Source organism: Heliangelus exortis, chromosome 10 (genome assembly GCF_036169615.1).
Source record: "Heliangelus exortis chromosome 10, bHelExo1.hap1, whole genome shotgun sequence".
Classification (NCBI taxonomy): domain Eukaryota; kingdom Metazoa; phylum Chordata; class Aves; order Apodiformes; family Trochilidae; genus Heliangelus; species Heliangelus exortis.
In genome coordinates, this window is record NC_092431.1 from 21426003 (window position 1) to 21452587 (window position 26585).

A 26585-nucleotide genomic window follows, 5' to 3' on the forward strand; every position below is an offset into this window, starting at 1 on the left:
GACCAAGAATCCAACTAGACTTGTTTGCTGGAAGTTCTTGTGAAGCGTGGCTGAATGAAAGGTGAGGTTCACACACAATATAGGGAAGGCCAATTGAGTGCAGATTCCCAGCTTTTCAAAAAAGGAGAGGCTGCCATGCCCAGTGGCAACCTGAGCTCTTGCTGCCAGACACCCTCATTAAGTGCCATCTATAGAAAACCAGAGTGAGCACTCAGGGGGGAACCAAGCACTGACTGCACACAGCAAAGATTATTGAATGAACACGTGGATGGACATGGGAAGAGATAAAAGGGTGAACAGTAAAACAGTAGCAGGGAAAAGAAAGCAGAGACTGAGTTTTTCACTTTCTCCTTCCTTTAGTCCTACTTCAAAAAACAGCAACCTTTTATCCTAATCGTCTTTTTCTCCTCATTTTGTCAATTTTCAAAGGAATATCCACAACAGAAAACAATAATTAGGAGTCTTTCATGGATTTCAGTTAAGGAAGTGGCATTTACATGGCAACTTTTTAAAATTACTGACACTGAAGAATAATATTAATCATTTGAATCCCATGCTTCAGAAATATGACTTACAAAAAGAAAAAAGAAAGTACTCTCAAAGCAGCCCAGCAGGTGATCAGTAAAAGCACTCAATCCATCATCTCAGGGGCACCTCAGGTGGTTACCTGGAGGAGCTGACTGAAAAAATGGAATTTGCCTTACAGCCCCTGGCAGCTCCTTTTGTGGTGCACCTCTGCAAAGTGGCAGCTCCAGCTTCTGTTTCCTCAGGCATCAGTGAGATCAAACCTCTCCCTCCCACCCCAAACCTCCTCATTTCCAGGTGGGAGTCGTGGCTCCAGGTGGATTTTGCACTTCCAGCTGATAATCCCTGGCACAGGTTGTGGTCTGCAGCATTTATTCAGTCTGCTTGTCAGTGGGGGATGTTTCCACCAGAGTGGGCCTTTGTGTTACTTTTTAAGGCAGTGTCTATTAATTTTTTTCAAATTCTATAACTTCGATGAAAATTATTGGAAAGTCTTGCATCAGAAAAATCTAGATTTAATGTATCATTTATCTCTTAACAGAAATTACAGGATTTCTCTGGCAGAAAGATGGGTCACTCAGTCCAATTGCTGACATGAGAGGCTTCTGTGTTTCCTTCCCACATAGCTGTGACCTATAATACATCCCAGAGCTTTAGACAGGACCGTGCAGTTCCAATGATGAGCCAGTGAAAATGTGCAGCTCACTCCTCACAACTCTGCTAACTTTGGATGATTGTTTCACACGATTCACTTGGAGCCCTTTCCTGATGCTCATCATGAAAGAATTTTTAAAAAACCAAACAAAAAAGGCAGAAATGGATCTTATATTCAAGCATCAAACACACCACTATGCTTTCCAGAAATGGGGAAACAAGGAATTGAGTAAAATATTATTTTATCTATCATAGAAAGCACCAAAATTTAGAGGAATGCATGAGAACATAAGCTGCAAACTGAAGTAAGGTTGTGACTTAGCTTTTTTTAAAGTCCACATTGCACATTATTTCCCTTTAACAAAACTTTCTGATAATCTCCGAATGCTGAACTGGCATCATGCAGTTCTCAATATGTTTGGTGTTACATTTAAAAGATTTCATTTGTTAAAGTTTTCATGTGCTATTAGAATCGCTGCTTGGATGTGGTACAGTTTATATTAAAGGATAATATTCAAACTAAACATACAGCTTTTTAACAGATGTTTAATTACAGCAGCTTCTCAGACTCCAAAATATTTTGTGGATCTCCTGTTATTTCAGATGAAACTACTTATCATGCAAATGTGGGCTGCTCTGGCCTCTTATCTTTTCACTATTGTGTGGCAACTATTAAAGTTGGCAGCACTTTAAGCCAAAAAGAGCCAGCTCCTCATTGCTGATTCTGACACAAGCTGGCCAAAACCCCCTAAAACATGAGTAACAGAGAAAAAAACCTCCTTGAGTTGTTATTCTTTTCCTAAGTTCTTTAAACAAAACAGCACTAATTCAAAGTGTAACCCCAGAACTCACCTCTCGCCTGCAGCCTTAACTTCTCCACTCTCTGCAAGCTGTCTAAGTTTGATTTACTCTCTTATAAACACAGAAGAATGCAGTTATTTATTGTTTGGCTGCTGCTTTATTAAAGAAAACTCTTGTTCTCACACTCCCAACTCTCTGTGTGCTGGAAAGCCTCAGCTTTGAATCAAGGTGGAAGTCTTTGTTACCAAATGGAAGCCCAGTTGCTAGAAATAAACCACCATGGAATAAAATGCACTTTTATTTGAAATCTGAAAGCAGATTTGGTATTTTGGACATTATTTTATGTCCAACAACATCCCAGTACCATCTCCTTCCTGTCTTCCAGAGCCAGGTGGAGCCTGCTGGCTCTTTATTTTTTTGTGGAAGTCACTCCTTTAAAAGTGACAACTGGACTGGACTCAGTGGGACTGCAGAAAGCTCAGTTTAATTTCCACAGCAATACTTAGCTGGGAATCATCTCTGAATGCATAATACTACATCACCTTACTCTGAAAGCCCACTTCCTGATTAAAAAGAGCCCCAAAATAAAGATCAAGAAGTGGGAATTAGAGAGAGAGGAGATGAAGGGTTTCCAATGACACACACTAAAGATTTTAAATAAATATTTTAATTCTATTATTGGCATTTACAGGTAGAAAGCATACAGTATGTTACAATTTTATCAAAATGTGAAAAATATGGATGTTACATAAGTAACAAATGTAAAAAAAGTATTTTTCTTACCTTCCCTGAAAGTAAGAAAACTATTCAGCATAGGAAAATATTGATATAAAAACACAGCTTAGGTAAAAAAAAAAAAAAAAAATTGAAGTTTTTACACAGTACGATAGGTTCATCAGATCTGCATGAAGATGTAAGGACTTTGTGAGGTTCTACTTTACCTAAAACTTTAGGGGATTTGGGACAAATAGTAAGCTACATTAATGAATCTACAAGTAGTTTTCCCTCATATCCGCTCCAAAATGCTAGAGTGCAGTAATTTTCTATACAATAAATAATTCTTCAAAGTTTCCAACATAGAAAATCATATAATGCAGAAAATGCCACTTCAAGGTCATCAAGGCTAGGCAGTGCTTTAATAATAATTATGATAATACTTATTATAGTGCTTTATAATGCCTAAGCACTTCAGATCATTTAACTAAGGAGTCCTCACCACAGCCCTGTGAGGCAGGGGAGTGTAATTCCTACCTTTCCAGAGCACAGCTGGGAAAATGAAACCTGGGGGGAAGCCCAAACTGCAGCAGCAGCAGCAGCAGAGCAGAGATGAGAGGCCAAGAGATGTGGAAATCAAGGTTTTGGGGTTTTTTTTCCTCTTATTTCTGCTGATCCTGCTGCTGCCACAAGCCAATCCTCCTGACAAGCATCTATCACTCCCCTCCTGCTGGAAGCACTGAGGGGGCTGGGCAGGGACCAGGATTAAGCATCCCAAAATATTTTGTAGAGATTCAGAAGCTCTCACACAACTTTGTCAAAAAACAAAACAAGCAATCCCCTCTTACCCCACAAAAAAAAAAAAAAAAAAAAAAAAAAAGAAAAAAAGAAAAAAAGAAAAAGGAAAAAAAAAAAGAAACAAACTAAACCAAAACAAGGAAAACAAAAAGAAAATCCCCCAAACAAAAAGAAGCTGAAAAGAACAAAAACTCCTAAAGTGCTGACTGGCTGAGCTGCTTCTAGCACCTCTTGTATGGAATAAGACTTACAGCACTGTTGCCAGCAATAATTCAAGCTGATTTCATCACATCCATCATGTGAGCAACTGCAGGATATGGTAACTACGGTTTCTGAGACACCTTACTACTGTAATTCCTTCATTCACCATTCTTCTTCTATGCACTTCTTAAGGAAAATTAAATCCTCAATACTCTTGCATCGTAAAACATGTTAGTAGCTGGAGACAATATGCACATCCTTCACAAGTAAAAAAAAAAATAAAAAATTAGTTCATTTTTCGGAACGAAGCATTATTAATTTAAGAATCACAAACCAAACAATGGTAAATAGGAAACCCCTTCCAAAGGCTGCATGCCGAATATCTCCTTCTCAAATACAATGCATGCAGGAGAAATAAATTCATCCAAGCATAATTAAATTAAAAACGTTTTAAGTCTCTTTCAGCAGCATAATGGTTATTATTTTTAAAGTCTCCTCCAACCAAACTGGCCCGGGCTTTGAATGCTGACCTTTGCTTTTCTACAACCATATAATGGTTTGACTGGTCCCTGTGGCACTACCAGGAGGTAAAGCCTATACATACTGTTCTGCCTCCCCATCCTTGGGAACGGGTTTCACTGTACCACCTTTGCCATCCTCACCCACTGCTGCTGCTGTTTTTTCGGGAAGCGATGCCAAATCCTTGAAAACGTCCACGTAATGCCCGAAGCCCGGGCCCCAGTTCAAGAGGTTGTCCCAGTTGAAGGTTCCTGCTTGCTGCCCCAGCTTGACGGGCAAGGAGCTCTCCCCAGCACTGGTGGTGGTGGTGGTGGTGTTGGTGGCCTGTGCCCCCACTGGTCCCCCCTCCCCTCGGCGCCCGGGGTACCGCCGGGGCTTCAGCCTGGCACCGTAGTTGTCCTCGTCATCCGCGTCGGACTCGTTGACTTGGGACAACTTGGGCATCCTGGAGGTGTAGGCTATGGGCTTATCCCTGTCGTACTCCATCTCTGAACAGGTGAAGGACTCGTGGGAGTCGCTGTCAGAGGAGGACTCGGGGGCAGGGATCCCATCGGCTGGGTTCCTGGTCCGGGACAGAGGCCTCCTGCAGTCCTCCTCAGAGGAGGAGCGGCCGTGGTCCGCGCTGCAGATGCTGGGGTTTCTGGGCCGAGGGGTGTTCAGTCTCTCCACCTCCTCGATGGAGAGTCCCACCGGAGGAGCAGTCTCCAGAGGGATCTGCCCGATGGGCTGCTTCAGGCGGCTGCCCGGCCGGGAGCCGTGGCTCGCCATGGTCTGCGGGCTCTTACTCCTCCTCCCCAGCCGAGTGGCGTAGTTGAAGATGCCAGGCTGGCAGACATCGCTGTGCATCTCCATGGTGCTCCCCTCCCTGATGGCCAGGTGCAGCTCCCTGGCCGGGCTGTGCCTGTAGAAAGTGGAGGATTTGGAGAAGGGCGCGGGGCTGTGCCGAGACAGGGGGTTGGGAGTGGGGCAGGCGGAGTGGCTCAAAGAGCTCGTCCTCAAGCCCTGCCCGTAGGCGGGCTGGTAGGTCAAGCTGCTGGCCCCCAGGGGCATGGGGGACTGCCGGGCAAAGCCCAACGGGCTGTGCCTCTGGATGGAGAACTTGGGCGTGTGGCTCCGGAACTGCTTGTAGTGCTGGATGATGTCAGCGTCCGAGGGGGCGATGCTGCTGGCGTTGTCGATGTCGTAGTGCTCGATCTCGGGCTCGGGGGAGGCCAGGGGGGCGCTGGGGATGGTCTCCGGGGCGTGCGGGAGGTCGGTTTCGTCATAGATGAGATAAGGGTTTTCTCTCTCGATGATGTCGGGCTTCGGGTTCCCTTCGGGCTGCTTCCTGACGGTCATGTCGTCGCCGTAGGGCGGGATGTTGTCGGGGTCGTCGAACGCCACATTCTCGCTCCCTTTCTTCTTCTTCTCCTTCGTTTTCTTCTCCTTGGGGGCTTTGGACTTCTTGCCCCGGCACTGGTTGCAGAGGATGAGGCTGAGGACCAGCAGCGCCAGGACCGTGGCACAGCTGCCCACGATGGCCGGCACGGCCCAGAGGGGCAGGGAGAGCTCTGGAGGGTGCGGGGAGGGCAGGCAGACGTGGCCACCGCTGATCCCCGCCCTACACTCGTGTCCCGGGGCGCAGGAGACCCCCAGGCACGCCACCACCGTCCGGCACGTCCGGCCCGTGTAGGCCTCGGGGCAGCTGCAGGTGAAGCCCCCGTGAGCCCCGGGCTCGCAGCTGCCCCCGTTCTGGCAGGGGCTGGAGGCACAGGCGCCCGGCGGGACGCACTGGTAGGAGTACCACTGGTTGATGCAGAGCAGGTCCCCCCAGCAGGGGCTGCTGGCACAGACGTTGGGGCCGCGGCAGCCGATCTTCACCGAAGGGTCGGTTCTGGAGAGCGTGGCGAGGCTGTGCTGGCCGGAGAAGGGGAGGCTCTCCCCACCGTACTTGAGGAAGGAAATGCAGCCATCGAAGCCTAGGAGGACAAGCAGTAGTCAGTGTCAGGACCTGCACGGCCAGCAGAGGTCAAAGACACTCTGACCATCAGCCATAGAATTGTTTTGGTTTAAAAGGGCCTTTGAGATCACCAACCATTAACCCAGTTTTTGAGATGATATTTACTACAGATTTCTGGTTTTCAAAGTGTGTTGTTTTAAAATTTGAACACCCTCTGATGTCAGAAACGAAACAGGAGTGGGTAGAATATCACATACATTTCACTGAGAGAGGCAAGTCGTGGTGCAAAGGGACATGAAAGAGCCCCTAAGCTGTGCAAGCATGCTATTTCTTTATTATTTCCATTCTGAAAGAGAAGCATTTTCTTTCAGCGTTACTTTATATTTTCATTTTCTCCTTTTACAACATTCCCAAACAAAAAGGAAATGGAGGACTGAGGTTCAGATGGGAACCCAGGCACAATGGCCAATTCCCTTACCTCATGCTTGGTGGGCCCTGGCAGCACTGATGTGATAAAGAGCAATTGGGATTTTATCCCCAGGTTTGGAAATGTTACTGGATGTGCCAGCTTCCCAGCCCTGGTATCATCACTCTCTCTGTTTCTATCTGTCTCTAACAGTGCTACAGATATTTTTGACTCACTGAGTTCATGCAGAGTTTTATATCTCCCCCTTGTAAAGCCTTGGTATGTCATACACAATGTAATCCACTATTAAAATAAAATAAAATCATATGAATAGGAGATTCTGGATTGTGCATTCCTAATGGAAGCCAGACACTCCTAATTTGCCTGCCACAGCATCAGGCAGGGCGAGAAGTCAGAGTCCTCAGTTTTCTTTGTTCTAGCTTTGCTAAAAGCCTCTGGTTTTTCCACGCACACACTGCTCATAAAACATACATGTAAAAAGGGTAAAGGTCAGCACAGCATCCATATGTTTCTGTACTGCATTTCAAACAGATTCAGAATGCTCCACTCAAAGATCTTTTATCTGGTCACAATTCTTGAAGTCGGGAAGATTTAAATATAAAAGCTTTGTGCAACCTGTGCCTGCACTGCCCGTAGTGTCTCAGTGTGTAGCTAAAAACCACTTCCATCTTTACTTATCACTGGGGGAATGATATCAAATAAATGTAATCTTCTGCATCTGCCAGGGTGTAAGACAGTTGCTTTAACTCTTCAGGGAAACTGATTTACTTCTTATCAGCTAGATGTTGGTCAGAGGGTGGCTCACTATTATCCTTGGTTTCTGTTGCTCAGAAATAAATCCTATTCTTTATCTGACAGCAGGATAAAGCTGGAGGAAGTTGGAGTTTCAGAAAATATTTTTATTGTGTTAAAGTCAGGCTGAATCCTGCAGTAACTACCAAACCCCTAAAGAGATGAAGTTCTTGTTTAGCATTTTTACTCAGGTACAAAGTTTCCCTTGATCTTCCAGGTTCTGATCTAGGTGAAGATCTTTTCTTCTCGATGAGCAGAACTAAATTGCAGCTAGTGATTTGCAGACAAGCAAATCCACCCTCCTGCCTCCAAAAAGCCCTGCAGATGGAGTGCCTGCTTTGGAAACAACAAGGCTGCAACATGTATTAGAGAAACAAAGTCTGCAACCCTTACTCATTCAGTTTGCAGTTTTCCTGGCAAAGCACAGAAGTACATGAGTTACTAATCAAGAATTACAGCGTATTCTGCAGCCCTTGAGACCCTCTGTATGCTGAAATCCACTTATGGACATCTTATTTAGAAAAAATAATAAAAATCACCTGCGACTGTGCTCTTGAATGGTTGGCTTGATGGGATTCCTCCCAAAGAGATTGTGAGAACGTTCAGTCCACCGAAGTCCTGCGTGGGATGGGGAATGTCTCTGGTGTGAGTCCTGTCCACGGCCAGGATGGTAGCGGAGCCGTTCTTCTGGAGGAGCACCGAGTGCCACTGCCCATCTGCAGCATACACCTCAGGGACAGTCCTTTCCACCTTCCCAGCAATGCCAGCATCCGATATGTAATGCACTTTCCCACCTTTTATCTGGTCAGGAAGCAGTGAAATGCAGAATTTTAAAACCATTCACACATCACCACTGTAATGCCTCCTAGTCGGGCAGCACTAACGCGTGGCTTTGGTGGTAACAGGGAGCCTCGGGGTACTTCCCCCCAGAAAATTGTTTTGTACTGACACTACATTAATTATTCAGTGCAAAAAAATTAGCTGCAATTAAATACCTCGTTGCATCTGTAGAAAACTTAGGGCTACAATCCTCTGGCTACTCTTACACAAGAAAAACGTAGTGAGAGTCCAGTAATAGGGCACGGACGTGACAAAACATTTTAACCAATCAAAGAATTCTTCCTCACTCTTCAGTAGAAGTGTGGAAAATGCTCTGCAGAGTAAGCAGATGTTGTCCTTGCTCTAAAAACTGGCATCTCATTTTCACCATGGCAGACTATAGGAACACATACAGCATGGCAGGACTGTTGCTAATCTGCATTTTTCAGAAAAATAATTGTTTGCATGAAACCTTTCTGAAGACTTGCAAAGTGTATTATTTTGGGGGAATTTTCAAATGGTGCTTTCTTGAGCAAATCGCTTTAAAACTTGTGAGCTGTTAAGCAAAAAAAAAAAAAAAAAAAAAAAGTACTATTAAATTTAATGAAAAGTTTTTGGCTTTCCCTCTCGGAACGACGCCTCAGAGTTCTCCTGAATCATGAGATGCAGGATTTCAAACCTCTTCTCTTATTAGCTCAGTAGTAAATGATCCCAAAACGAGATCAGGGCAAATTCTGCATTTAAGATCTAGGAGTTTAAAAAAACCTCCAACATCCAAACCTGCCAGCCTCTGATACACTGCACAGGGCTCCGAGCTGGCTTCCTGCGGGCATACAACATGCAGTCACCTCACACGGGAGGGCTCTGCAACTTGTCACAGGTTTTTGTCCATATTCTGCCCCTTTGGCCCTACATGTCCAACCAGCTGACTGTCTGACTGTTTCCCTCCGTGCTCCTCACTGCACCTGCAGTCAGTGTGTGACCTGCAGCAGGAGTGTGCAGAATGCAGGGGCATGGGCAGGCAAGGTCGATGCTCCAGGATTGCTGAAAGCTCCCTCAGCCTCGCCTGCTTTGTTCCAGGAAAAATAATGTTCACCTGGGAAGAACTGTGAGGTGACACACCAGCTACAAGAATGCTGCTCTCATTTCCAGAAACTCTTAAATGCTCTGCAGTTACTTTTTCAGTGATGCAAGCTGAGGACTGTGCTTGTACAGCTCAGCTTTAATATGTCTGTAAGAGCAGGCTCATGTCTTGGCAGCAGCCCGAACCCAACGTATCTAGCACGTATTCCAGTTGGATCAAGAAATACAATGGTTAATATGTGCACACACTTCATTTATAAACCCAATAATTTGGAAAATTTGAAAGTGTATTGTTTGAGGGACTCTTTGGTAAAGCTGCCCCTCCAAGATAGGATGCTGTTGTTCCTGGCAAACGTGGTGATTTCTTTCTGAACTGTCACCCAGCCCAAAACCCCACGTGTGCAAATGCAGTCACACAGAAGACTGTTGGAACATAATAAACACCTTTTCCCACTACCTAAAGTACCTTTATAAAAATATTAACTGGGCAGAATATATACATGTGTTTGTGCCTGTATTTTGTTAATCCCATTTTGTCTTTCATGTTCCATAATAATGCTAGCTTGTATTTTGGTCTTTATACAAGCAAAAAGAAAAATCCCATATCAAAGAATGTACTCTAAGCTTATGGGAAGACTAAGCATAGAATAGTAACTTCTAATCCCACATCAGAGAAGAACTGTGGAGTTATTTACCTCCAGTAACTGAGAGTTTCCATACTGATTTATAACTCTCTAACTCTATTTCTGTTTCTTTAGAATTGCATGTGACTGATGGTAACAGATTGATAAACAATGTACTAGGCAGCATTCAGAAAATAAGATTTCCAGAGACAACAGGCTATGGCTTCTTCAGCCAGGAAAAAATAAAGAAAGGTCATCTTGGTTCCTTAGAAGTACAACATATTTCTAAGTTTGAAAGAAATGCTGATGCTGACAGTACTGAGTAACATCCATTTCTGGATTTTATTTAAGTAACATCCATTTCTGGATTTTATTTAAATGGCATGGCAACTGACAAGTAGATTATAACAAAAAGAACTAACCACTAAAGCAAACATGTTTCTAACTACAAGGATGATCCAACTTCACTAATACTGTAAGTCTTCTTTATTGAACAAACTGCTTCTTACTTGCCTTAAACCTGAGCACCAGCCTTTACAGATTTATGGCCCACTGGATCCGACATCGTTTAAATGAATTATACTCTGATTTATTCCTGCAACTCAATATGTTGAATCAGAGAATGGTTCAGGTGGGAAGGGACCTTTAAAGACATATAGTCCAGCCCCTCCCTACAATGGGCAGGGACACCTTCCTCTAGACCAGGCTGCTCCAAGCCCCATCCTCCAGAGAGGTGATGTGTAATCCACATTCTCTGTTCATACAACTCATAGATCTTAGGGCTACAGTTATGCACCTGATTTCAGAGATTTTCAGATAAACCAAGGTAGGCAATCTGATTTAATTGCCATTTCTCTACTTTTACCCCAAACCCATCTACACTAAGACTAGTTAACTACTAGAGGAAAAAAATGTGGAGGCATGGAAATACCCACAGGACTTGTAAGTTTTCCCCAGCATGATTTAATATCAAAAAACACATTGCAGGTTTTCACTTTGGCTAACAAATATATTAAAAAAGACCCAAAAAGCTATAAATTTGTCCGTTTTGAAGACTGACAAGAGAGTTGTAAACACCAGTCCCTCAAGCTCATGTGCTGCCCTGGGAGTGAACTGGGATACCAGGGAGTCCTACGTGTGGGTTGGCTCCAGAGCCAAGGGAAGTTCTCTCCATGATACCTGCTCTGGACACGCAGAACCCACACCACAATAATTACACTGAAATTACTACACTTTTGCTAACCAGGGTCCATCTTGAAAGTTGTTGGCAATAAGCAGTACCATGATGTTACCTCTCCTGCATCTGTTCCTAGGCAAAGCTCTGCTCTTTGCCCTTGCACAGCTGGGTCTGGGACTTGACACCCTCTGCTTGCTTGTATAACTTCACCAATATTAACAATAATAAAGGCTGTTTGGGTAAACACACCACCAGTGCTTCCTAGCCAGGAAAGGCAACTCTTTCTTTATTTTTTTAAAATAACTCTCGTGGAGCTGACCTAGCAAATTCTACTGGAGAGAAAATAGTAGTATTTGTTGTTTTTTTTTTCTCTCTCCAGAACTGAAAATAATGAGAGCTTATCTGGTAATGTGACTGAGGCAGAAACTCCCTATCAAATGATGCAGTAAAAGCACACACCAGGGAAGCCATGCAGACTTGCTCCTTAAATGGCACGTCAGGAAAGCTCTGTGCCTCTGACCAGCCAGGTGAAGAATATCCACAGGGCCGAAGCTTAGAAAGTGTGAATTTCTGTACGAGTTTCTTTAAAACTCAGGGAAAAAAACCTGGAAAGCCTTGCAGCAGTCAAGGAAACTTGGATCTTGCACCAGCCCAATAAAGGAGCTTGCCAACATCACTGCTGTGCTCATTTAGAGTTATGAGCAAATGGACTGAGTCATAGCCAGGATCTGAACCATTGCTTTCTCTTGAGGAAGGTAACTGCTGCAGCAATAAAATTTTTGGGTCAAAAAACCTAAAACTGTGTGGCATTTAAAGCATCAATTCAGCTTCCAATCTCAAAATAATTTGCTATTGACATTGCTCATGAATTCAAGTTATCCCTCACTTCCTAGTTTGATAAGCATGTGCCACACCAGTAGGAATTAATGAAAACTTTTTGGCAATTGTTTGGTAGATTAGGGAGGGTCTGGGTTCGAGGCCTGAAAAATCAGACGATAAAAAGACAATAATGAAATGATTTGTTCTGTAGAATGTAACTTAAGGCTGATAAGAAATATGGCAATGCACACTGCTCCTGTGGCCCTAAACCAGTCACTATTTGGAGTCTAGTCAAAACTGATTAGATACAAAACCATCAGATCTTCTGATACCTTGGCAACCAGCAAGGGAATTGTTGAGAAGATGGATGATGCTGGAGCAGTGCCTAGCTTCAGTTAAAGACCTAATATTTTACAAAGGAAACAGCGAGAGTAATGGAAAAATGTGATTTTGATCACAGGCATGAGGCAGTCCAATCAAACCAAAGCCAGCATTAGCTGCAATCCTACCTGCAGAGTAGTGAAGTTGCTGCTCTCCTGGACGTGAAGCAAAACCCCGCTCTCGCTTCTCGTCCGGAACTTCACTTCCAAGCGCTCCGCACCCGGGGGCCCCGACCCAGCACCTCCAGCACCTCCTCTCATCATGTATTCTCTCTTCTTCTTTGGGCTCATGTGGTAGTCCAGTCGTCCTTTGCCTTCCAGGGACAAGGCAGTGTCAGCTGTAACATCTGGGGCAAGGAGAGGGAAGCTGTGAGCCGTGAGCCCCGGCCATCAGCTGCCTAATGCCAACGCCTTTCCCTTTGGAGCAGGGAATTGTCAGCAGCCATTGCAGCCCCTCTGTTCCTTGGCTTCAACCAGAATGTGTGTCTGAGAGTGGGAGTGTGCTGGTAATTTACTGCTGCTATCAGTCAATAGTAAATTAAACTCGCTAGGGAACAAGTGAGGGAGTAGGGAAAAAAAAAAAAAATAAATTGGCTCTGAGAGCTGTAATTCCTTCCCAGGGATGTTACTGTTTCCATTACTGCAGGCAGGGCTTCATGATATATTGAACTCTAAGCTCTTCAGGGCAGAGATAATGACTTTCTATTTGTTATGGCACAAAAGAGAAAGAATAAAAAATGGCAGAGCACTGACTACCAAATGCTGTTAAAATTATAGCTGAATTCCTCAGTAAACAGGCACAATAAAAGCAGATCTATCATCTAAACAATAATGGGACATGTAAGAAAACAAAGCCCAGGCATTATGCAGCAACTTCAGGGACATAAATCACTTTGCTCTCCTAGACAATCCTGTGTTGATTTACAGAGCTATCCATAAGTGAGTCAATAACCCCAGAGTGTAAGTGGCTTGCTTTTATTTACATTTACCATATTTTCTTGTGTATAACCTGATGGCCATTTGATAAAAAAGGCCTGCACTGGGAGAAGCCACAAGCACACACACAGTGATGGTGTGAAGGGATTCCCCTTACCCTCTTACCTACCCAGAGCAGACAAATCCCTCCTTTGGGATGTCTTTAGTTTAGTTTCTGATTATGCATTATCGGGAAGCAGTAGTTTTACATGAGCATATGTTACCTGATGTGTGATATACAGCCCAGAAAACATAACTTATGTAATTTCTTGCTATTTTCAGCTCATGAAAGATATAATAAGTCCATTGTGGACTTGTCCTTCAAAATTATTGAAGAAGCAAACATGCTGCTTGCTTTCATCATTTTATAGCATTCATTATTCCACGCTCCTGCAGAGAAACCCTTCAAGGCATGAGGTTCAGTGACAGTGAGGTGTCCATTAAACACAAATAAGAGTTGAAACCCCTCCATACATTTTTCACAGTGCTTTCCTGTCAGGCCATCTCTGCAGTGACACTGCTGCCATGACCAGTGATCCACACAGGTGCCACCGTGTTGGCAGGGGCTGGCTGTGCAGGCACCTTCGAGCCTGGGGCACCTGAAACAAACAGGAGAAGTCTCTGCTGAAGGAAGGATGTGAACAAACCAGCAGGGAAAACGTGATGGGAAGCACCCCTCACCCCAGAAATGCAGTAAGTGGAGAGACTCTTCCCCACAGACTGCTCGTGTTTCTAAGCAGATCCCAAATTTTGGCATCAAGTTACAAAAAAAGAAAGGAATCCAGAGACAATGAAATGACCATTATCTGTTATGCAAGAGAAGAAACTCTTTTAACTGTTTTGGGTTTTTTTTATGCTGCAGACCTCCTGAGACTTCATATCACAACAAACAGCACAAATTTGGGGGTTGAAAGAGAAAGGGTGAGCTGTAAATTTGGATGAAAGACTGACATTATTGCTACAACTCTGATTTTCAACCACTGAGGTGGGAAAATACAGGAGACTCAGATAGCCCATCATATCCAAAAGGCCACTTGGAGGATATGAGGGAGCCTCAGTGATACTACAGAGGGAAAGTGATAGAACAGACGTGGTGGATTAAAAAGAAATAAAACTGAGCAGAGGATTAGCAAACAGTATGAGAACAGCCAAACCCAGGTGGAATTTACAAAGAAACCCAGTAAGAGGCTACTGAGTAGTAGTAAGAACTCTACTTCAGCCTGCAAAGCAGCATTCATAACAACTGGCAGAGAAATGTGAAGATGTTGCTTTTTTGAAGCCTCTGTAATCTGCTGTGAACCTTTCATAAAAACTCACTTTCTTCCTGCATTTTTTGCACTTTAAAATAAGTTCTACAGTCTTTTTAAATTTTTTTTTTTAATGAGAACTATCTGAAGCTGCCTGAATGAAATACCATCTGACTTTCCTGACAGCTTCCTCTACTGTAAACACGTCCAGATGATACCATATATAGCAGACATACTGATCTAGGATTCCTTGAGCTGCCAAAGCCTGGCTGGGCTCCAGGGGACGTCCATTGACTGCAAATTCCATGATACAGCCCACAAAATCATGGCTTTCCACCTGTCCTCTCCTCTGAAGGATGGGCTCGACAGACCTAATGCCACCAACAGTGACTCGGTTTGGTTGCACATCAAGAGTCCTACAAAAGAAGTCAGAAAAATAATTGGTCAGTATTGGACATTAAGGTAGCAATGACAACACAGAAACTGCAACAATCAGCTAAAATGCCTCTTCCAAAACTGTATTTTACATTTAGAAGGGAAGATGAAGAGAACTCACAAATTCACACTCAGTTATTTCATGTCAAAAATTCTATTCGCTTGACTGAGCAGCATGCATGAAATCATAATGAATAAAGTTTTTTAAAATCAATTATCATTTAAATAATTTAAACTGTAGATGGTATTTAAGTAGCTGGAAGATGGATTCACTATTTTACAAAGATGTAACATCTTTGCTGGCAAGGAAACTCCGTGTGACAGGAAATATGATCATGATTATTGCAAGAAATTAGTCAAAGGGACGGGGATTAAATTTATTGTTAGCTCCAAAGAGGCTCTAAAGATGCAAAAGAAAGGCTTCTGAGTTAGTTACATTACACATAAGAAATAAGATTTGTTCTCTGTACTGGCCAATGTTTAAGAAATAAAAAACTGTAAAAGATGAGATATGGAAATTACTGGAAACACTGTCAAAGTAATTATGCCAAATTTTATTTTTTCTTTTTAAAGGAAAGCAGTAATCAGGTGATGCCATTTTTTACACCTTTACAGAAACGAGAAGTGCAGCTTAAATAAATAAATAAATGCCACTAAAGCAGAGCCCAAAGCTGAACACTGGAGTGAGATATAAGGGCTGCTGGTGTAAGAGTATTTTGAGTTTGAGCCTGATTAAGGGAAGATAATATGATTCAAGATGTAAAAGTGGGGGAAGCTTTGCTAAAGATTTGTAGCACTAAATGCTGCAGAACATCAATCTGGTGAAAGAAAGTGCTGATATTCTGATTTGAGAACTCTAGATTTGAAATCTCATGGTATTAGGCAATAAGTTTTACACCAGTTTACCCAAAATCCACACCACCCATGGCCATACATCTCTTGTGTGCCACCAGATCCTGGGACAGAGACAGAGCCAAGAGTTGGGGATTTCTGAATCAACCCCTTGTCCCAGATAAACTCCATGCAGAAGTGTTGCCTGAATTAGAAAGTAGCCATACATGTAGAAAATGTAATTTGCTTCTGGAAAGACAGAAGAAAGACACTTGGGAGCCTTGCCTTTGCCTGCCTCTGAAGGAAAGCAGATGAGATGCCTTGCTTAAGGCTGGGCTAAGGGCATGTAACCATTACCCCAAATTCCTTTGGCTTTAGAGGGTGATTTATTTTTTATTTTACTGGGGGGAAAAAAAAAAAAAAAAAGCAACCCACAAAGTGAATATTTATTTACCAGTCAGTAGAAACAGCAACATTGCTAACTGTGCAGTAGCCTGGCTCCTGATCCTCAGAGCAGGAATCCACTGTCAGGGAAGCTGCCTGGAAAAGCCATCCACAGATATGCTGATTAGTACAAGATTGTAGTCCCCAACCACATTAAATATCCATGATTAAATATATTATGTGAAAGAATCAACCAGAATGGGAATTACTGTGTCAGTCAGGGTCTCAGGGTTCATCAGAGCCCCTGAACAACTCCAGTCTGTGGCAACACAGTGAATGCTGAGATGTGGGCACTAACAGAGAATGAGCTCATTGTCTGCTTCATACAGAGGAGAATCAGTGAAACACAAAGTTTTCAGATTTGGGTAGGGTTTGTTTTTTTTTTACTTCTTCAAATTGCAGTTATTTTGGCTCACACCAAATCCTACTCCTGATCTGATCAGAGTGCTGCTCCCTCCAAATGCCAGGGGCTTGGCTGTGACATTCCACACACTGCCTGAGTCTGATAAAAAGCAGATTGCAAAAGCTGGGAGTAAAAGCACTGGGATGACTAGTTAAAAACAATAACCAACCAATTAAAAATACTCAAAGAATACCCAAGTGGACACGATTAAGTCACCTCTTAGGCTTGCAGGTCGTGAGGGATGTTTGTCCTGTGTTGATAATGGTGAAACACACAACGAAAGAATCATTTTGATTGGAAAACACCTTTAAGATCCTCAAGTCCAGCTGTTAACCCAGCACTGCTAAACCATATTCCTAAGCACCAGACCCACACATCTTTAAATACCTCCAGGGATGGCTGGGTCACCCCAACCACTTCCCTGGGCAGGCTGTTGAGTATGTGGGTACCTACAGGGGGACCAGGAAAGTTCAGGGAAGAACCAGGCATCACCAGCTCTTAGAGCTGTCTTCAACTTTCTTATCACCTCCAAGCCATCAAGCCCCAGACACCCAGATTGCCTCATAACCTATCTCAGCCATTTACACCAAAGGGAACCATGGCACCTTATTGTGTAATCACTAAAAGTCTAATCAAAGCTTTCACTAAAATCATTAAATAATTCCTGCTGATTTAAAAGGGGTTTTTAATTTTATTCCTTATTTAGCAAAGAATTTTCACCAGAGCAATTTATTAATAACAGATGCACTGAGAAAAAAATCCATCCCTGAAGGTTAGTTATTCCTTGTCACAAATTTTCACAAAAGCAATCTCCAAATTGTCCATATCAACTTCTTAGGTTTCAGCAGGATGTGTGGGACAGTTTTACAGCAAATTTAGATCCAACTTTACTTTTTAAAATGACTCATTTTATATTTTAAGTTACTCTACAGGAGCTGAGCAAACAGCAACAGCTATCAGTATGTCATTACTCTGCAATAGTTTTTTTTTTTTTTCTGTCTGCCACTAAGTTCACTAAAAACATCTTGCTGAAATCCCCACAGATTGTCCCTGCTATTTCCAAACACACAGTGTGAGCTGACACATTGTATTGACCAAATAAATCCATAGCTCTGGGCCCTACATCATGCCCTGAATTGTTCAATTTGCTATTTTTAATGAAAGCTTATCTTGAATTTCTCTCCATACATAATAACCAAAACCTGCTTCTCCCCATTCTGCAGTTCCAAAGCAGATTATACCCCTGTATAAATGAAACAATTCATAGCAAGAATAATCAGCTGGTGGGTCTGTACACCATCACACACGTGAATATTTTCCTTTGGAATATCAACAACAACAACAAAAAAAGTTTTTTTGTTCTTAGCTCCATCAGTGTAATCTCCCCCCTAACTCACACTGCTCTGCTCTGGGAAAGCTGAGCTGCAGCCTCAGCTGAGGGGCTCGACATTTGAGAATATATTTTACTTGGAGCAGACTTCTTACAATTTATTTTCTAATGTTAGTCAAATGTTCCTGCTTGTTACTTAAGCATTACTCTACAGTTACCTTGCTGCATTAGGAGACTTTCTATCCTGTCACTCTGCAATAGCTCAGGACTGACAACTTAATGATTTTACCAGTTTCCGATAAAATCCCACTGTGCTGTAGGAAATGACAGATTTGGAATCCTGAAGGAAGGCTATTTTATACAGTTTTGGACACCTGGGAGATATTTTTCCTTCAGCAGAAATATCTAAGACAAAAGCGATCCTTTCACATACCATGTTTGTAAACAGCTGACACTACTGAGCTTACACATTAAAAAAAAAAATAATAAAAATCACACAAAGGTATAGGTTGTCATAAATGTTTGCTTTCAGCTTGAACCATTCATAACAAATTTTCTGTTAATAGTCCTTTTTTTTTTTTTTTGCTATCTCTTCTGTAGCTTAGCCCTCTGGCACATCTACAAGTAAAACATTTTCCTGCTCTGTTTTTTAATTTAGTGTGTTTCATTTATTTGGTGTAATTTTTAACGTGTGCTCCTCTACTTACCCATTTGCATCTTAACTGAAAGAAATATCACACTAATTTAGTAGCTAAAATGGAAGCCTGGTGCCTTTCCTGGTTTTAGGTGCACCTTTGGGGGCTTTAGCGTTCAGAAACTGTGATGCAGATCAGTAAGTGTCTGATATTAAGGCAGGCTAATACAAAGCCATCACTCAACATCACAATTATCCTTCATCTAATTTGGATATTTAACTCCTTCTAACACACACCAACTGGATCTGCAAACCCAGCTGAGGACTAAGCCACCCACCCCTTCAACAAATGGAGAAATCAGGGCTCACGCTACGCAGCTAAAATGCAGTTACAGGCTCAAGAATCTCTGGGAGAGAAGAAGAAAAACACCCATTTAGGGAGGTCAGGAGACAACCCTTGTCCTCCAAAGAACCCCAAACCACAAGGTAACACATCCCTCTGCTGCTTTTGGGACATTTGTGCCTAAGGACATCCTGGCCCTGCAGCTTAGAATCCCTGAAGGGCTGTGTTCAGCAGCACTGCCTCTGCACAGACTCAGGGCAGCCACCCTGGGCAGTACAGTTTATTCCTTTGTTCTTTACATCACTTCTGGCTTGGAATATATAAAACGAAATGTGGAGCTCCAACCATATATTATTCTTATATGACCTTAATTTCAAACATGGGAAGAGCAGGGGATTCTGCAGGCTCTGGCCATTTCTGTCTGAGAAGGGAGCTGGAGGGCAATAGTTACTGATTATTGATGGCAAATAGATGTGCTTTCATTTCTAAGTCAAACACTGTGGAGTCAAAAAGCTTGGCTGGAACTCAAGGAGCATTTGGTTCATGTTCTGCTTTGGAAATATTGTTAAAAAATGACAGAAGAGAAACAGAAAGCATTTACTGGAAGAAAAATGAAGGCGGGAGAGGGGTCAGAGTACCAGGTATATGGCAATCAGTTGTCCCAGTCCAGTTTCTGGCAGAATTCCTCCCCTCAGATGCTTTCTGGGGGACAGAAAGAAAAATAACTCTCACCCTTCCCCACAAAAAAACCCCTCTTGATGTAGCACCTTTGCCATTTTCACATGTGTGCTTCAAAGGAAAGCCAGGCTTCCAGCCTGATGAGACTGGTAAAATCTCAAGGAGGTCAGGGATGCCTGGAATTCTAGGCTTGTCTATTTCTATTTTCCAAAAGTTCAGAAAAATTATTTTGAGACTTTTTGTAGATACTACGGTTAATTAGCCTCCCCTGATAATCATCCCTGCATCAGTTAATTAGCCTCATGTGTAGTAATGTATTTCATTAATTATTCTGGGTTCTCATTTTTCACATTTAGAACAGAGTGGGGCACTGCACATGTTTTTTTAATCACTCTTTATCATCACGATTCTAATCAAACCATTCTAGGCCTTTGAGTCAGTTGGAGTAAGACAGAAACGAGGGAGTTTTTTCCCAAAGTTGGAGGTTCAGCAAGCAAACACAACGTTGCTAATTTTATGTCCATGTGGCAGCCAAAGTGACTTGGCTGAACTCATCTCCAATCCTCAGCTCAGCATTCCTTACCATTCCAGCCCTCCGGGCTATAACTGTGTGAAACTGCCCATCAGACACCTTCTTAGCTGTGCTGAGGCTGTAGGAGCCACTGCCAAGGTTGTAGGAGAATCTCAGCCTCTCTCCTGCTATCTCCAGGGCCAGGAATTCTGCTCCCTCTCCGGTTTGGTTGTCGTGGTTGTACAGCAGCAAGGCATTGCTTTGGATGGTGGCAAACTTTATATAGATGTAATTATTGTTGGGATCCAGACTGGGAAACTCCATGTACGACAGCTCCTCAAAGCCATAACTGTTCAGTTCACAATGATTCCCAAAAACACCTGCACAATAAAACAGATAATCTGGTATTAGGTATTTTTTCCCCTCACTGATGGTTCTCCCAGGAACCAAGCTCTGCTGTGCTCCAGCCATGGCCATGACACGTGGGCTCTTTCAGAAACCTCCCATGGATGATTAAAAACATGCAATGTGAACAGAAGAAACCTATTATCACACAAGTGCGTGTTGAAATATATATTTAAACTTAAAAATTTAGTTACTAATGACAGCTACATCTATTGAAAAATGAAGTACGTTTCTTTGAGCTCTACCATTTCTTTAGAAGACAAAAAAAAAAAGTGAATTTGACAGCTATGTCAAATATGGTTTTTGTTAATTATAATCAGGCATTTGTTAATCCAGTTATGGAAATAAATTTCCAGCTTGAGCTTATTCTTCCCTCTGTAGATGTTATCTGAACTGTTTTCTCAATCAGTAGTTCATTAGTTCATTTTTTCTACTTATGATACAAACAGACATATGATTAAAACATTATGCCTGCTCAGTATTTTTATTGACCTGAATATTTTGGTGCATTCTAAATTTTTATTTTCAGGCCTCTGTCAAATAATTTGCCTTTATTTATTTATTTTTTTTTACTGCAGTGGCAACGAGAAAAACTTAATTTATAAATATTAGTTACATTTACAATGGAACGTGACCATATAGGAAATTAATAAAACTGCAGAAATGCAAAACAGAGGAAAATAAACAGAAGTTAATCCTCATGCTAGGAGAAAACCATGTTCAGTGGTAGTAACAAATCTGAATCAAGAACAGTATTTATGTGTAGGGGTTTTCAGCAGCCTTAAACACTGCAGATAATTTTGCAGGTTTCTCTCTTTCCTGATTAATATTTTCCATTAACTTTCATGGTTTTTTTATATGAACAATGAAAATCCTGGATTAATCTGCATTCAGAACTAATATTCCTGCAATTATATCACAAAACACGGGAGTATCTGTGTTGTTTAATGCCTTTATTGGGTTTATTCACCAAACCAAATTTGGGATAATTAAATTCCAATAATTACTAAACTATTTTGGCAGTACTATATGCTTTTCTGATTCTCAGAACTGTCCTCTGGTTTTGGAACTCAGAACTTTAGTCATACATAAGAACTGAAGTATTGCTGAGGGCTAACAAAGCTGTTTGATTTGGTCAGGTTTCCTAAATATAAAAGTGCCAATATCTCCTGTTGTTGCCTACAGAAAAACGTGGGTGCTCAGTTCTTGCTTTACAGATATCTTAACAAATCATGCAAATTTCTCCAAAGAAACCCAAGCCCTCTCCATTCATTATTATCCCAAAGTCTCTTTCTCTAACTCAACCCTACAGCAACTTCCTCACACCTTGTAAGCGTGCAGGGTGCAAGAAGAAGGATGGATTTTTACCCCTTCAGGTAGGGATGGATCTTACCCCTTCAGCACTGCTAAAAGCTGCTAGAAGTGTCTGCTGTGAGGCAGGAGAGGGAGGAAGATGAAGGGAGAGGGGGCACTCACCAAAGGGGCAGTGGCAGTAGTATCCCTCCACCCCGCTTTGGCAGGATCCTCCGTTGAAGCAGGGGTTGCACTCACAGTAATTGACAGTGGAGTCACACGTTTTCCCTGTGGATGGGGAAGAAAAGGAATTTCCAGGTGAATACCCAAGCCATGCTGGTGGGCAGGGAAGGAGCTGGTGAGTGATGCTGAGGGCACGGCCAGGAGGGAGCAGGGAGCAGCTGTGGCTGGAGGATGGGGAGAGGACACACAGACACAGTGCCTGGACACACACAGAATACACGGCCCAGAAAAATCAGCTTTCATCTTCAAATGTCTCAACTTTGTTATAATCTCGTATAGGTATTGGTGGGCTGGTTTTAATTATTTTTTTTAATTAACTGGTGTCCCCAAAAGAGAGATTGTGAAATGAAAGGAGGTGAACTTACAAAAAAGAAATAATTTTTTCCCCCCTATTGAATTCAGTGCACTCATTAGTGTGCAGGAGATACAGACAGCCCTTGCTGGATCCTGCAGGAACACAGCATGCTGCAGAACACAGGCTGCTATTGTACATTATATGACTTTTCTTATTTTTCCTCATCAATTACAGCCTCCTTCCTGACTCCCCTCTGGAGCTAAAGCAAGTTGCCCTAGATACAGTCCTTTTCTAAGCAGACATTGTCATGTGTGGTAAATATTATTCACCAGAGAATAAACTGAAATCACATAAATTATTTCAACGAGGAAAAGAACCAAGAGGAAAAGTGAAGATTTTAACAGATGCCATATGCTGACAAGGGGATTCTCTGTACAAAGCTAAAATTCTATTTGAATGGAATCATTAACCACAGAAGTTTTGGTCTTCACTTCTAAGTTTTTCATTGCTTAGGCTTTTATCATTTTAGCAACACTTCCACTCTACACCACTTCTGGTACCTGCCTTCCCTGCCTGCCCTTCAAAACCTGAGAGCATCATTTTGGTTGGAAAAGATCTTTAAGATCATCAAGTCTGGCCTTTAACCCAAAACTGCCAAATCCACCACTAAGCCATGTCCCCAAGCACCACATCCAGACATCTTTTAAATACCTCCATCTTTGTCCCTCATGTTTCTCTGCAATAATTGGCAAAATCAGCCACGTTCTTCCAGACCTCTCCTTGAACAGCATCTAGCCCAGGATATCTATACATAGCAAAGGCTAAGACTGCCTTAATGCTTCTTATAACACTGGTAATTGCCTTATTCCTCACACCATATAAACATATGTTTAAGGTAAAAGGACTGCATGAGCCTGCATAGAGGGTGTCCATTCTATGTGCCACATACACCCCATAATCCTTACAGAACCCACGACAGCACTGCAGGACGTGTGGCTCCCTGAAACTGCAGAACATCAGGACTGGGCTGTACTGACTCCATTACCTTTTTCAGAATGTCACAATTTTCTGCTTAAAGTAAGGAAATCTGCAGGCAGTTCTGTCCTGTGAGCAGCAGCTCTCCATGTGGGAGCAGAATGGGCACGGAGAGCTGAGGATTCCTGTGGCTAATACCCAACCTGTGGATTCACCAGAAATCCAGGAAACGTTTCCAGTGTCGTCTTATTTTGCTTTGGGAGTATTTATTTATATTTTATTCTCTAATGGCCATGACTGAATGATGAGCTAACTTTTTATGTTAGATTTTCCTGTTTTCTTTATTTTAAAATGATGGTACATGGCACAGATCCTTGAGCTACCAAGAACACGCAGTGATACTTAAAACAGCTCAAAGTTGTTTCTTAGTTTTCACAAAAATTGAATATAGTTAATAAGACTTGCTCAGTTTTTTTCTATTCAAGCTAACTCTTCTTTTTCTCAGCTAACATTAAAGTTGGCATATTTGCTGAGTCAGCATCAGAATATTGGTGTTTATCTTAGCTGTGTATATTTTAACCAGTGAATAACAACATCATCTTCATATTTAACAATTGTTTGAATAACTCATGAAACTAATAAAAGTGTGTTTGCATTTATCCCAACTGTTTTGACACAGGAGAAGACAAATACTCTGATCTGACAATCCATCAGAGCTATAAAAACTAATATTTATTTAAAATGAAGAAGAAATTTCAGCTATTTTTTTGCCGTTCACTTAAGTTCCAAAGAATGAGGGGAAATGTTTCCATTTACACTTGAAATAATGATCCAACAAAAGATGCCTATGAAGCTTATTTTTCCTCTTCAAATGCATTTAAGCATGCTTGCTCTAAAAGCAAGAGTCCTTCAGCCAGATAGCAGCAGGGCAAAAGTATCATTTAGCAATGCTTCTCTAGTTTATCACTATGGATGTTCCATTTTTAATAAATTGCTTTGATAGAGCAAGATGATTAGAAAAACCTGCCAAAGAGAGGATGAGATTTAGAAACTGATAAATAAAGAAATAATGTAAACAGTTTAATATGCTGTCCTGTAAGGACCAAAAGAATAGAAACTTATTAAATCCAGGAAGGGGAAGGGAACTTCTCAGCCAATGTTTTGGGAACCAAGGAAACTCCAAACCAGAGCCACCCCAGTAACACCCCAGTTTAGTAAAGATCTCTTGTCAGCTGAAATATCAAAAGACCTGGGTATTCATTTTTGTGTCAGAAAGATCTTTTTTCTGAAGACCATGACCATGAGAATAATGCTGGATAATCGATACCAGACAGCATTCAGCAGTCATCACCTCAAGCTGATGATATCACATGCAGGGGTTTATGCAAATATCTAACTTCCTAATTATTTTTTTTAATTGAAAAATGTTAACAGGAACAGATACCAGCTGAATGCTTTTGGGTTAGATTTCAGCTGATTCGAGAGTTTTAGGTTTTGTGGTTCTCCCGTGTCCATCTTTCAAAGTTCTAATATTTTTTCATCTTGCAGTTGAAACAATTTCACAAACCTACATTCCTTCATCTTAATGAGTCCTGGAAAACAGGATATGAAGGGTTCAAAGGAAGGGCAGACAACTACTGTAAATCACAAAGTATATTCCCTCCGCAAAGTGATTATTTTCAAAACAAAACCCGATCATCATTAAGAGATGTAATTATAACAGATTGTTTCAGCCTTAATGATGTTGCACTGAGGTAATCAGCCACTATAATCCTATTCAGTGAAAAGAACTGCATTACCTTTGCAGTATAATGAAGTGAAATGCAGCTGACAAAACATAATAAATCAAGGGAAAGCAAGACTCAGTTTTCAGGTAGATCATTATAAAGGTCTACAGCTCATGTACTCTAATTTATGGTGAACAGAGACTCTGTCTCAGAAAACACTGATTTCTACTTGTACACAGTATCGTGTAAATATTATTTTTTTACCAAGCATGCAAATTCAATTATGGCACTGCATTTTCATTCCAAGAGAAGCACAAAACTATGTATATGGTCGACTGAGTTAGAAATCCACTATTTCGGTTGTCTTTTTTTTTTTTGGTTTTGTTTTGCTAAGGCACTCAAGGTTTATGTTCATAAAGAAACAGTTTCAGGCTTTATTTTTACATTCACTATGGCTCTATTTAATCACATATGCATCAGGATTAAATGACCAAGCAGCTGTGGTCTCTTTCTGTTGGCAGTATAATTGTGACATAATAGTCTCGATGTCAAGCATTCTCTAGCAATCTGTATTCTAACATGTGTTTGCAGAACCTACTGAATATTAAATTTACAATATTTCAAATCTGCTTTTGCAGACATGAAGTGTCTAAGTGCACTGAATATTAACTGTGAGCTTATCCAATAAACTCTGCTGATAGTCAACTCCAAAGATAGTCTGGCTTTTAATTATGTACTTTGGTGACATTTGGTTTCTGTCTTAATCAATTAATCTCCAGACACTTAAATAATTCTTGATTCTGCAATGGCTAACTGATTTTAAAAGATCTGACTCCCAAATAGAAACGTCTGCATCAGTGCTAGTGTATTTTACAGTTATTTGTGTTGACAAGGAGTTTAAGAAAGCTCATATCAGACGCCACATTTAATTCATGGCATGAAAGAAATCCAACACTTTGAACTGCAAGAGTCTCTCATCACTTTTTCTTAGTTAAAGGGCTTTTCCCAAGCTTGTCACATGTAGACCTTCATTTCTAGCTGACATAAGGGTTGGACAGTAAGATATGAGCTTGAATACTAGGAAAAAATATCCAGATGTTTCTTTAATGTTTCAAATTATGGACTAGAGGCATATACCACAGCATGCTGATAGGGCTAATGAAGGGTTTGGCTTTGCTGCACCAACAAACATATGTCCATATAATCATAGATGCCCTAGAATTACTTTGCCATGCTCCTGGCGAAATAATTATGTGTACTAATACAATACGGAATAAAATCCTGGATCAGTAACTTAATTAGAACTGCTTGGCAATTAACAATAATTGCTCTTCACCCGAGGCTCAGCTGTGAAATCTGTGAGGTTCACCCCAAAGCTCACATCAGTGTCCCTTACATCAACAAACCTTTCACACTGAGTGTGGATCCTCTGCTGGAGCCTTTAATGAGGAAGTTAAACCTTTATTTTGAAACTGAATAACTTTTTCTTTGCAATGTGTACCCCATCTCCTGTGATAATCTGGTTTAAGAAAAAAAAACAGAAGA

The 26585-nt window shown here is 41.7% G+C and overlaps 1 protein-coding gene across 1 annotated transcript in view; it reads right to left on the bottom strand.

The window, feature by feature from the left end:
• Positions 1 to 2631: 2631 nt before the first annotated feature.
• The window catches only part of FAT4 (FAT atypical cadherin 4), a 108716-nt gene continuing 84762 nt past the window's right edge, over positions 2632 to 26585 (bottom strand). The window contains exons 10-17 of the mRNA XM_071753875.1: positions 21984 to 22088; positions 20175 to 20482; positions 16214 to 16299; positions 14730 to 14909; positions 13721 to 13845; positions 12401 to 12618; positions 7910 to 8171; positions 2632 to 6170 (exon numbers count right to left, since the gene is read on the bottom strand). Coding sequence (XP_071609976.1) covers positions 4288 to 6170; positions 7910 to 8171; positions 12401 to 12618; positions 13721 to 13845; positions 14730 to 14909; positions 16214 to 16299; positions 20175 to 20482; positions 21984 to 22088 — 3167 coding nt within the window. The 3' untranslated portion in view covers positions 2632 to 4287. The remainder of the gene's footprint in view (positions 6171 to 7909; positions 8172 to 12400; positions 12619 to 13720; positions 13846 to 14729; positions 14910 to 16213; positions 16300 to 20174; positions 20483 to 21983; positions 22089 to 26585) is intronic.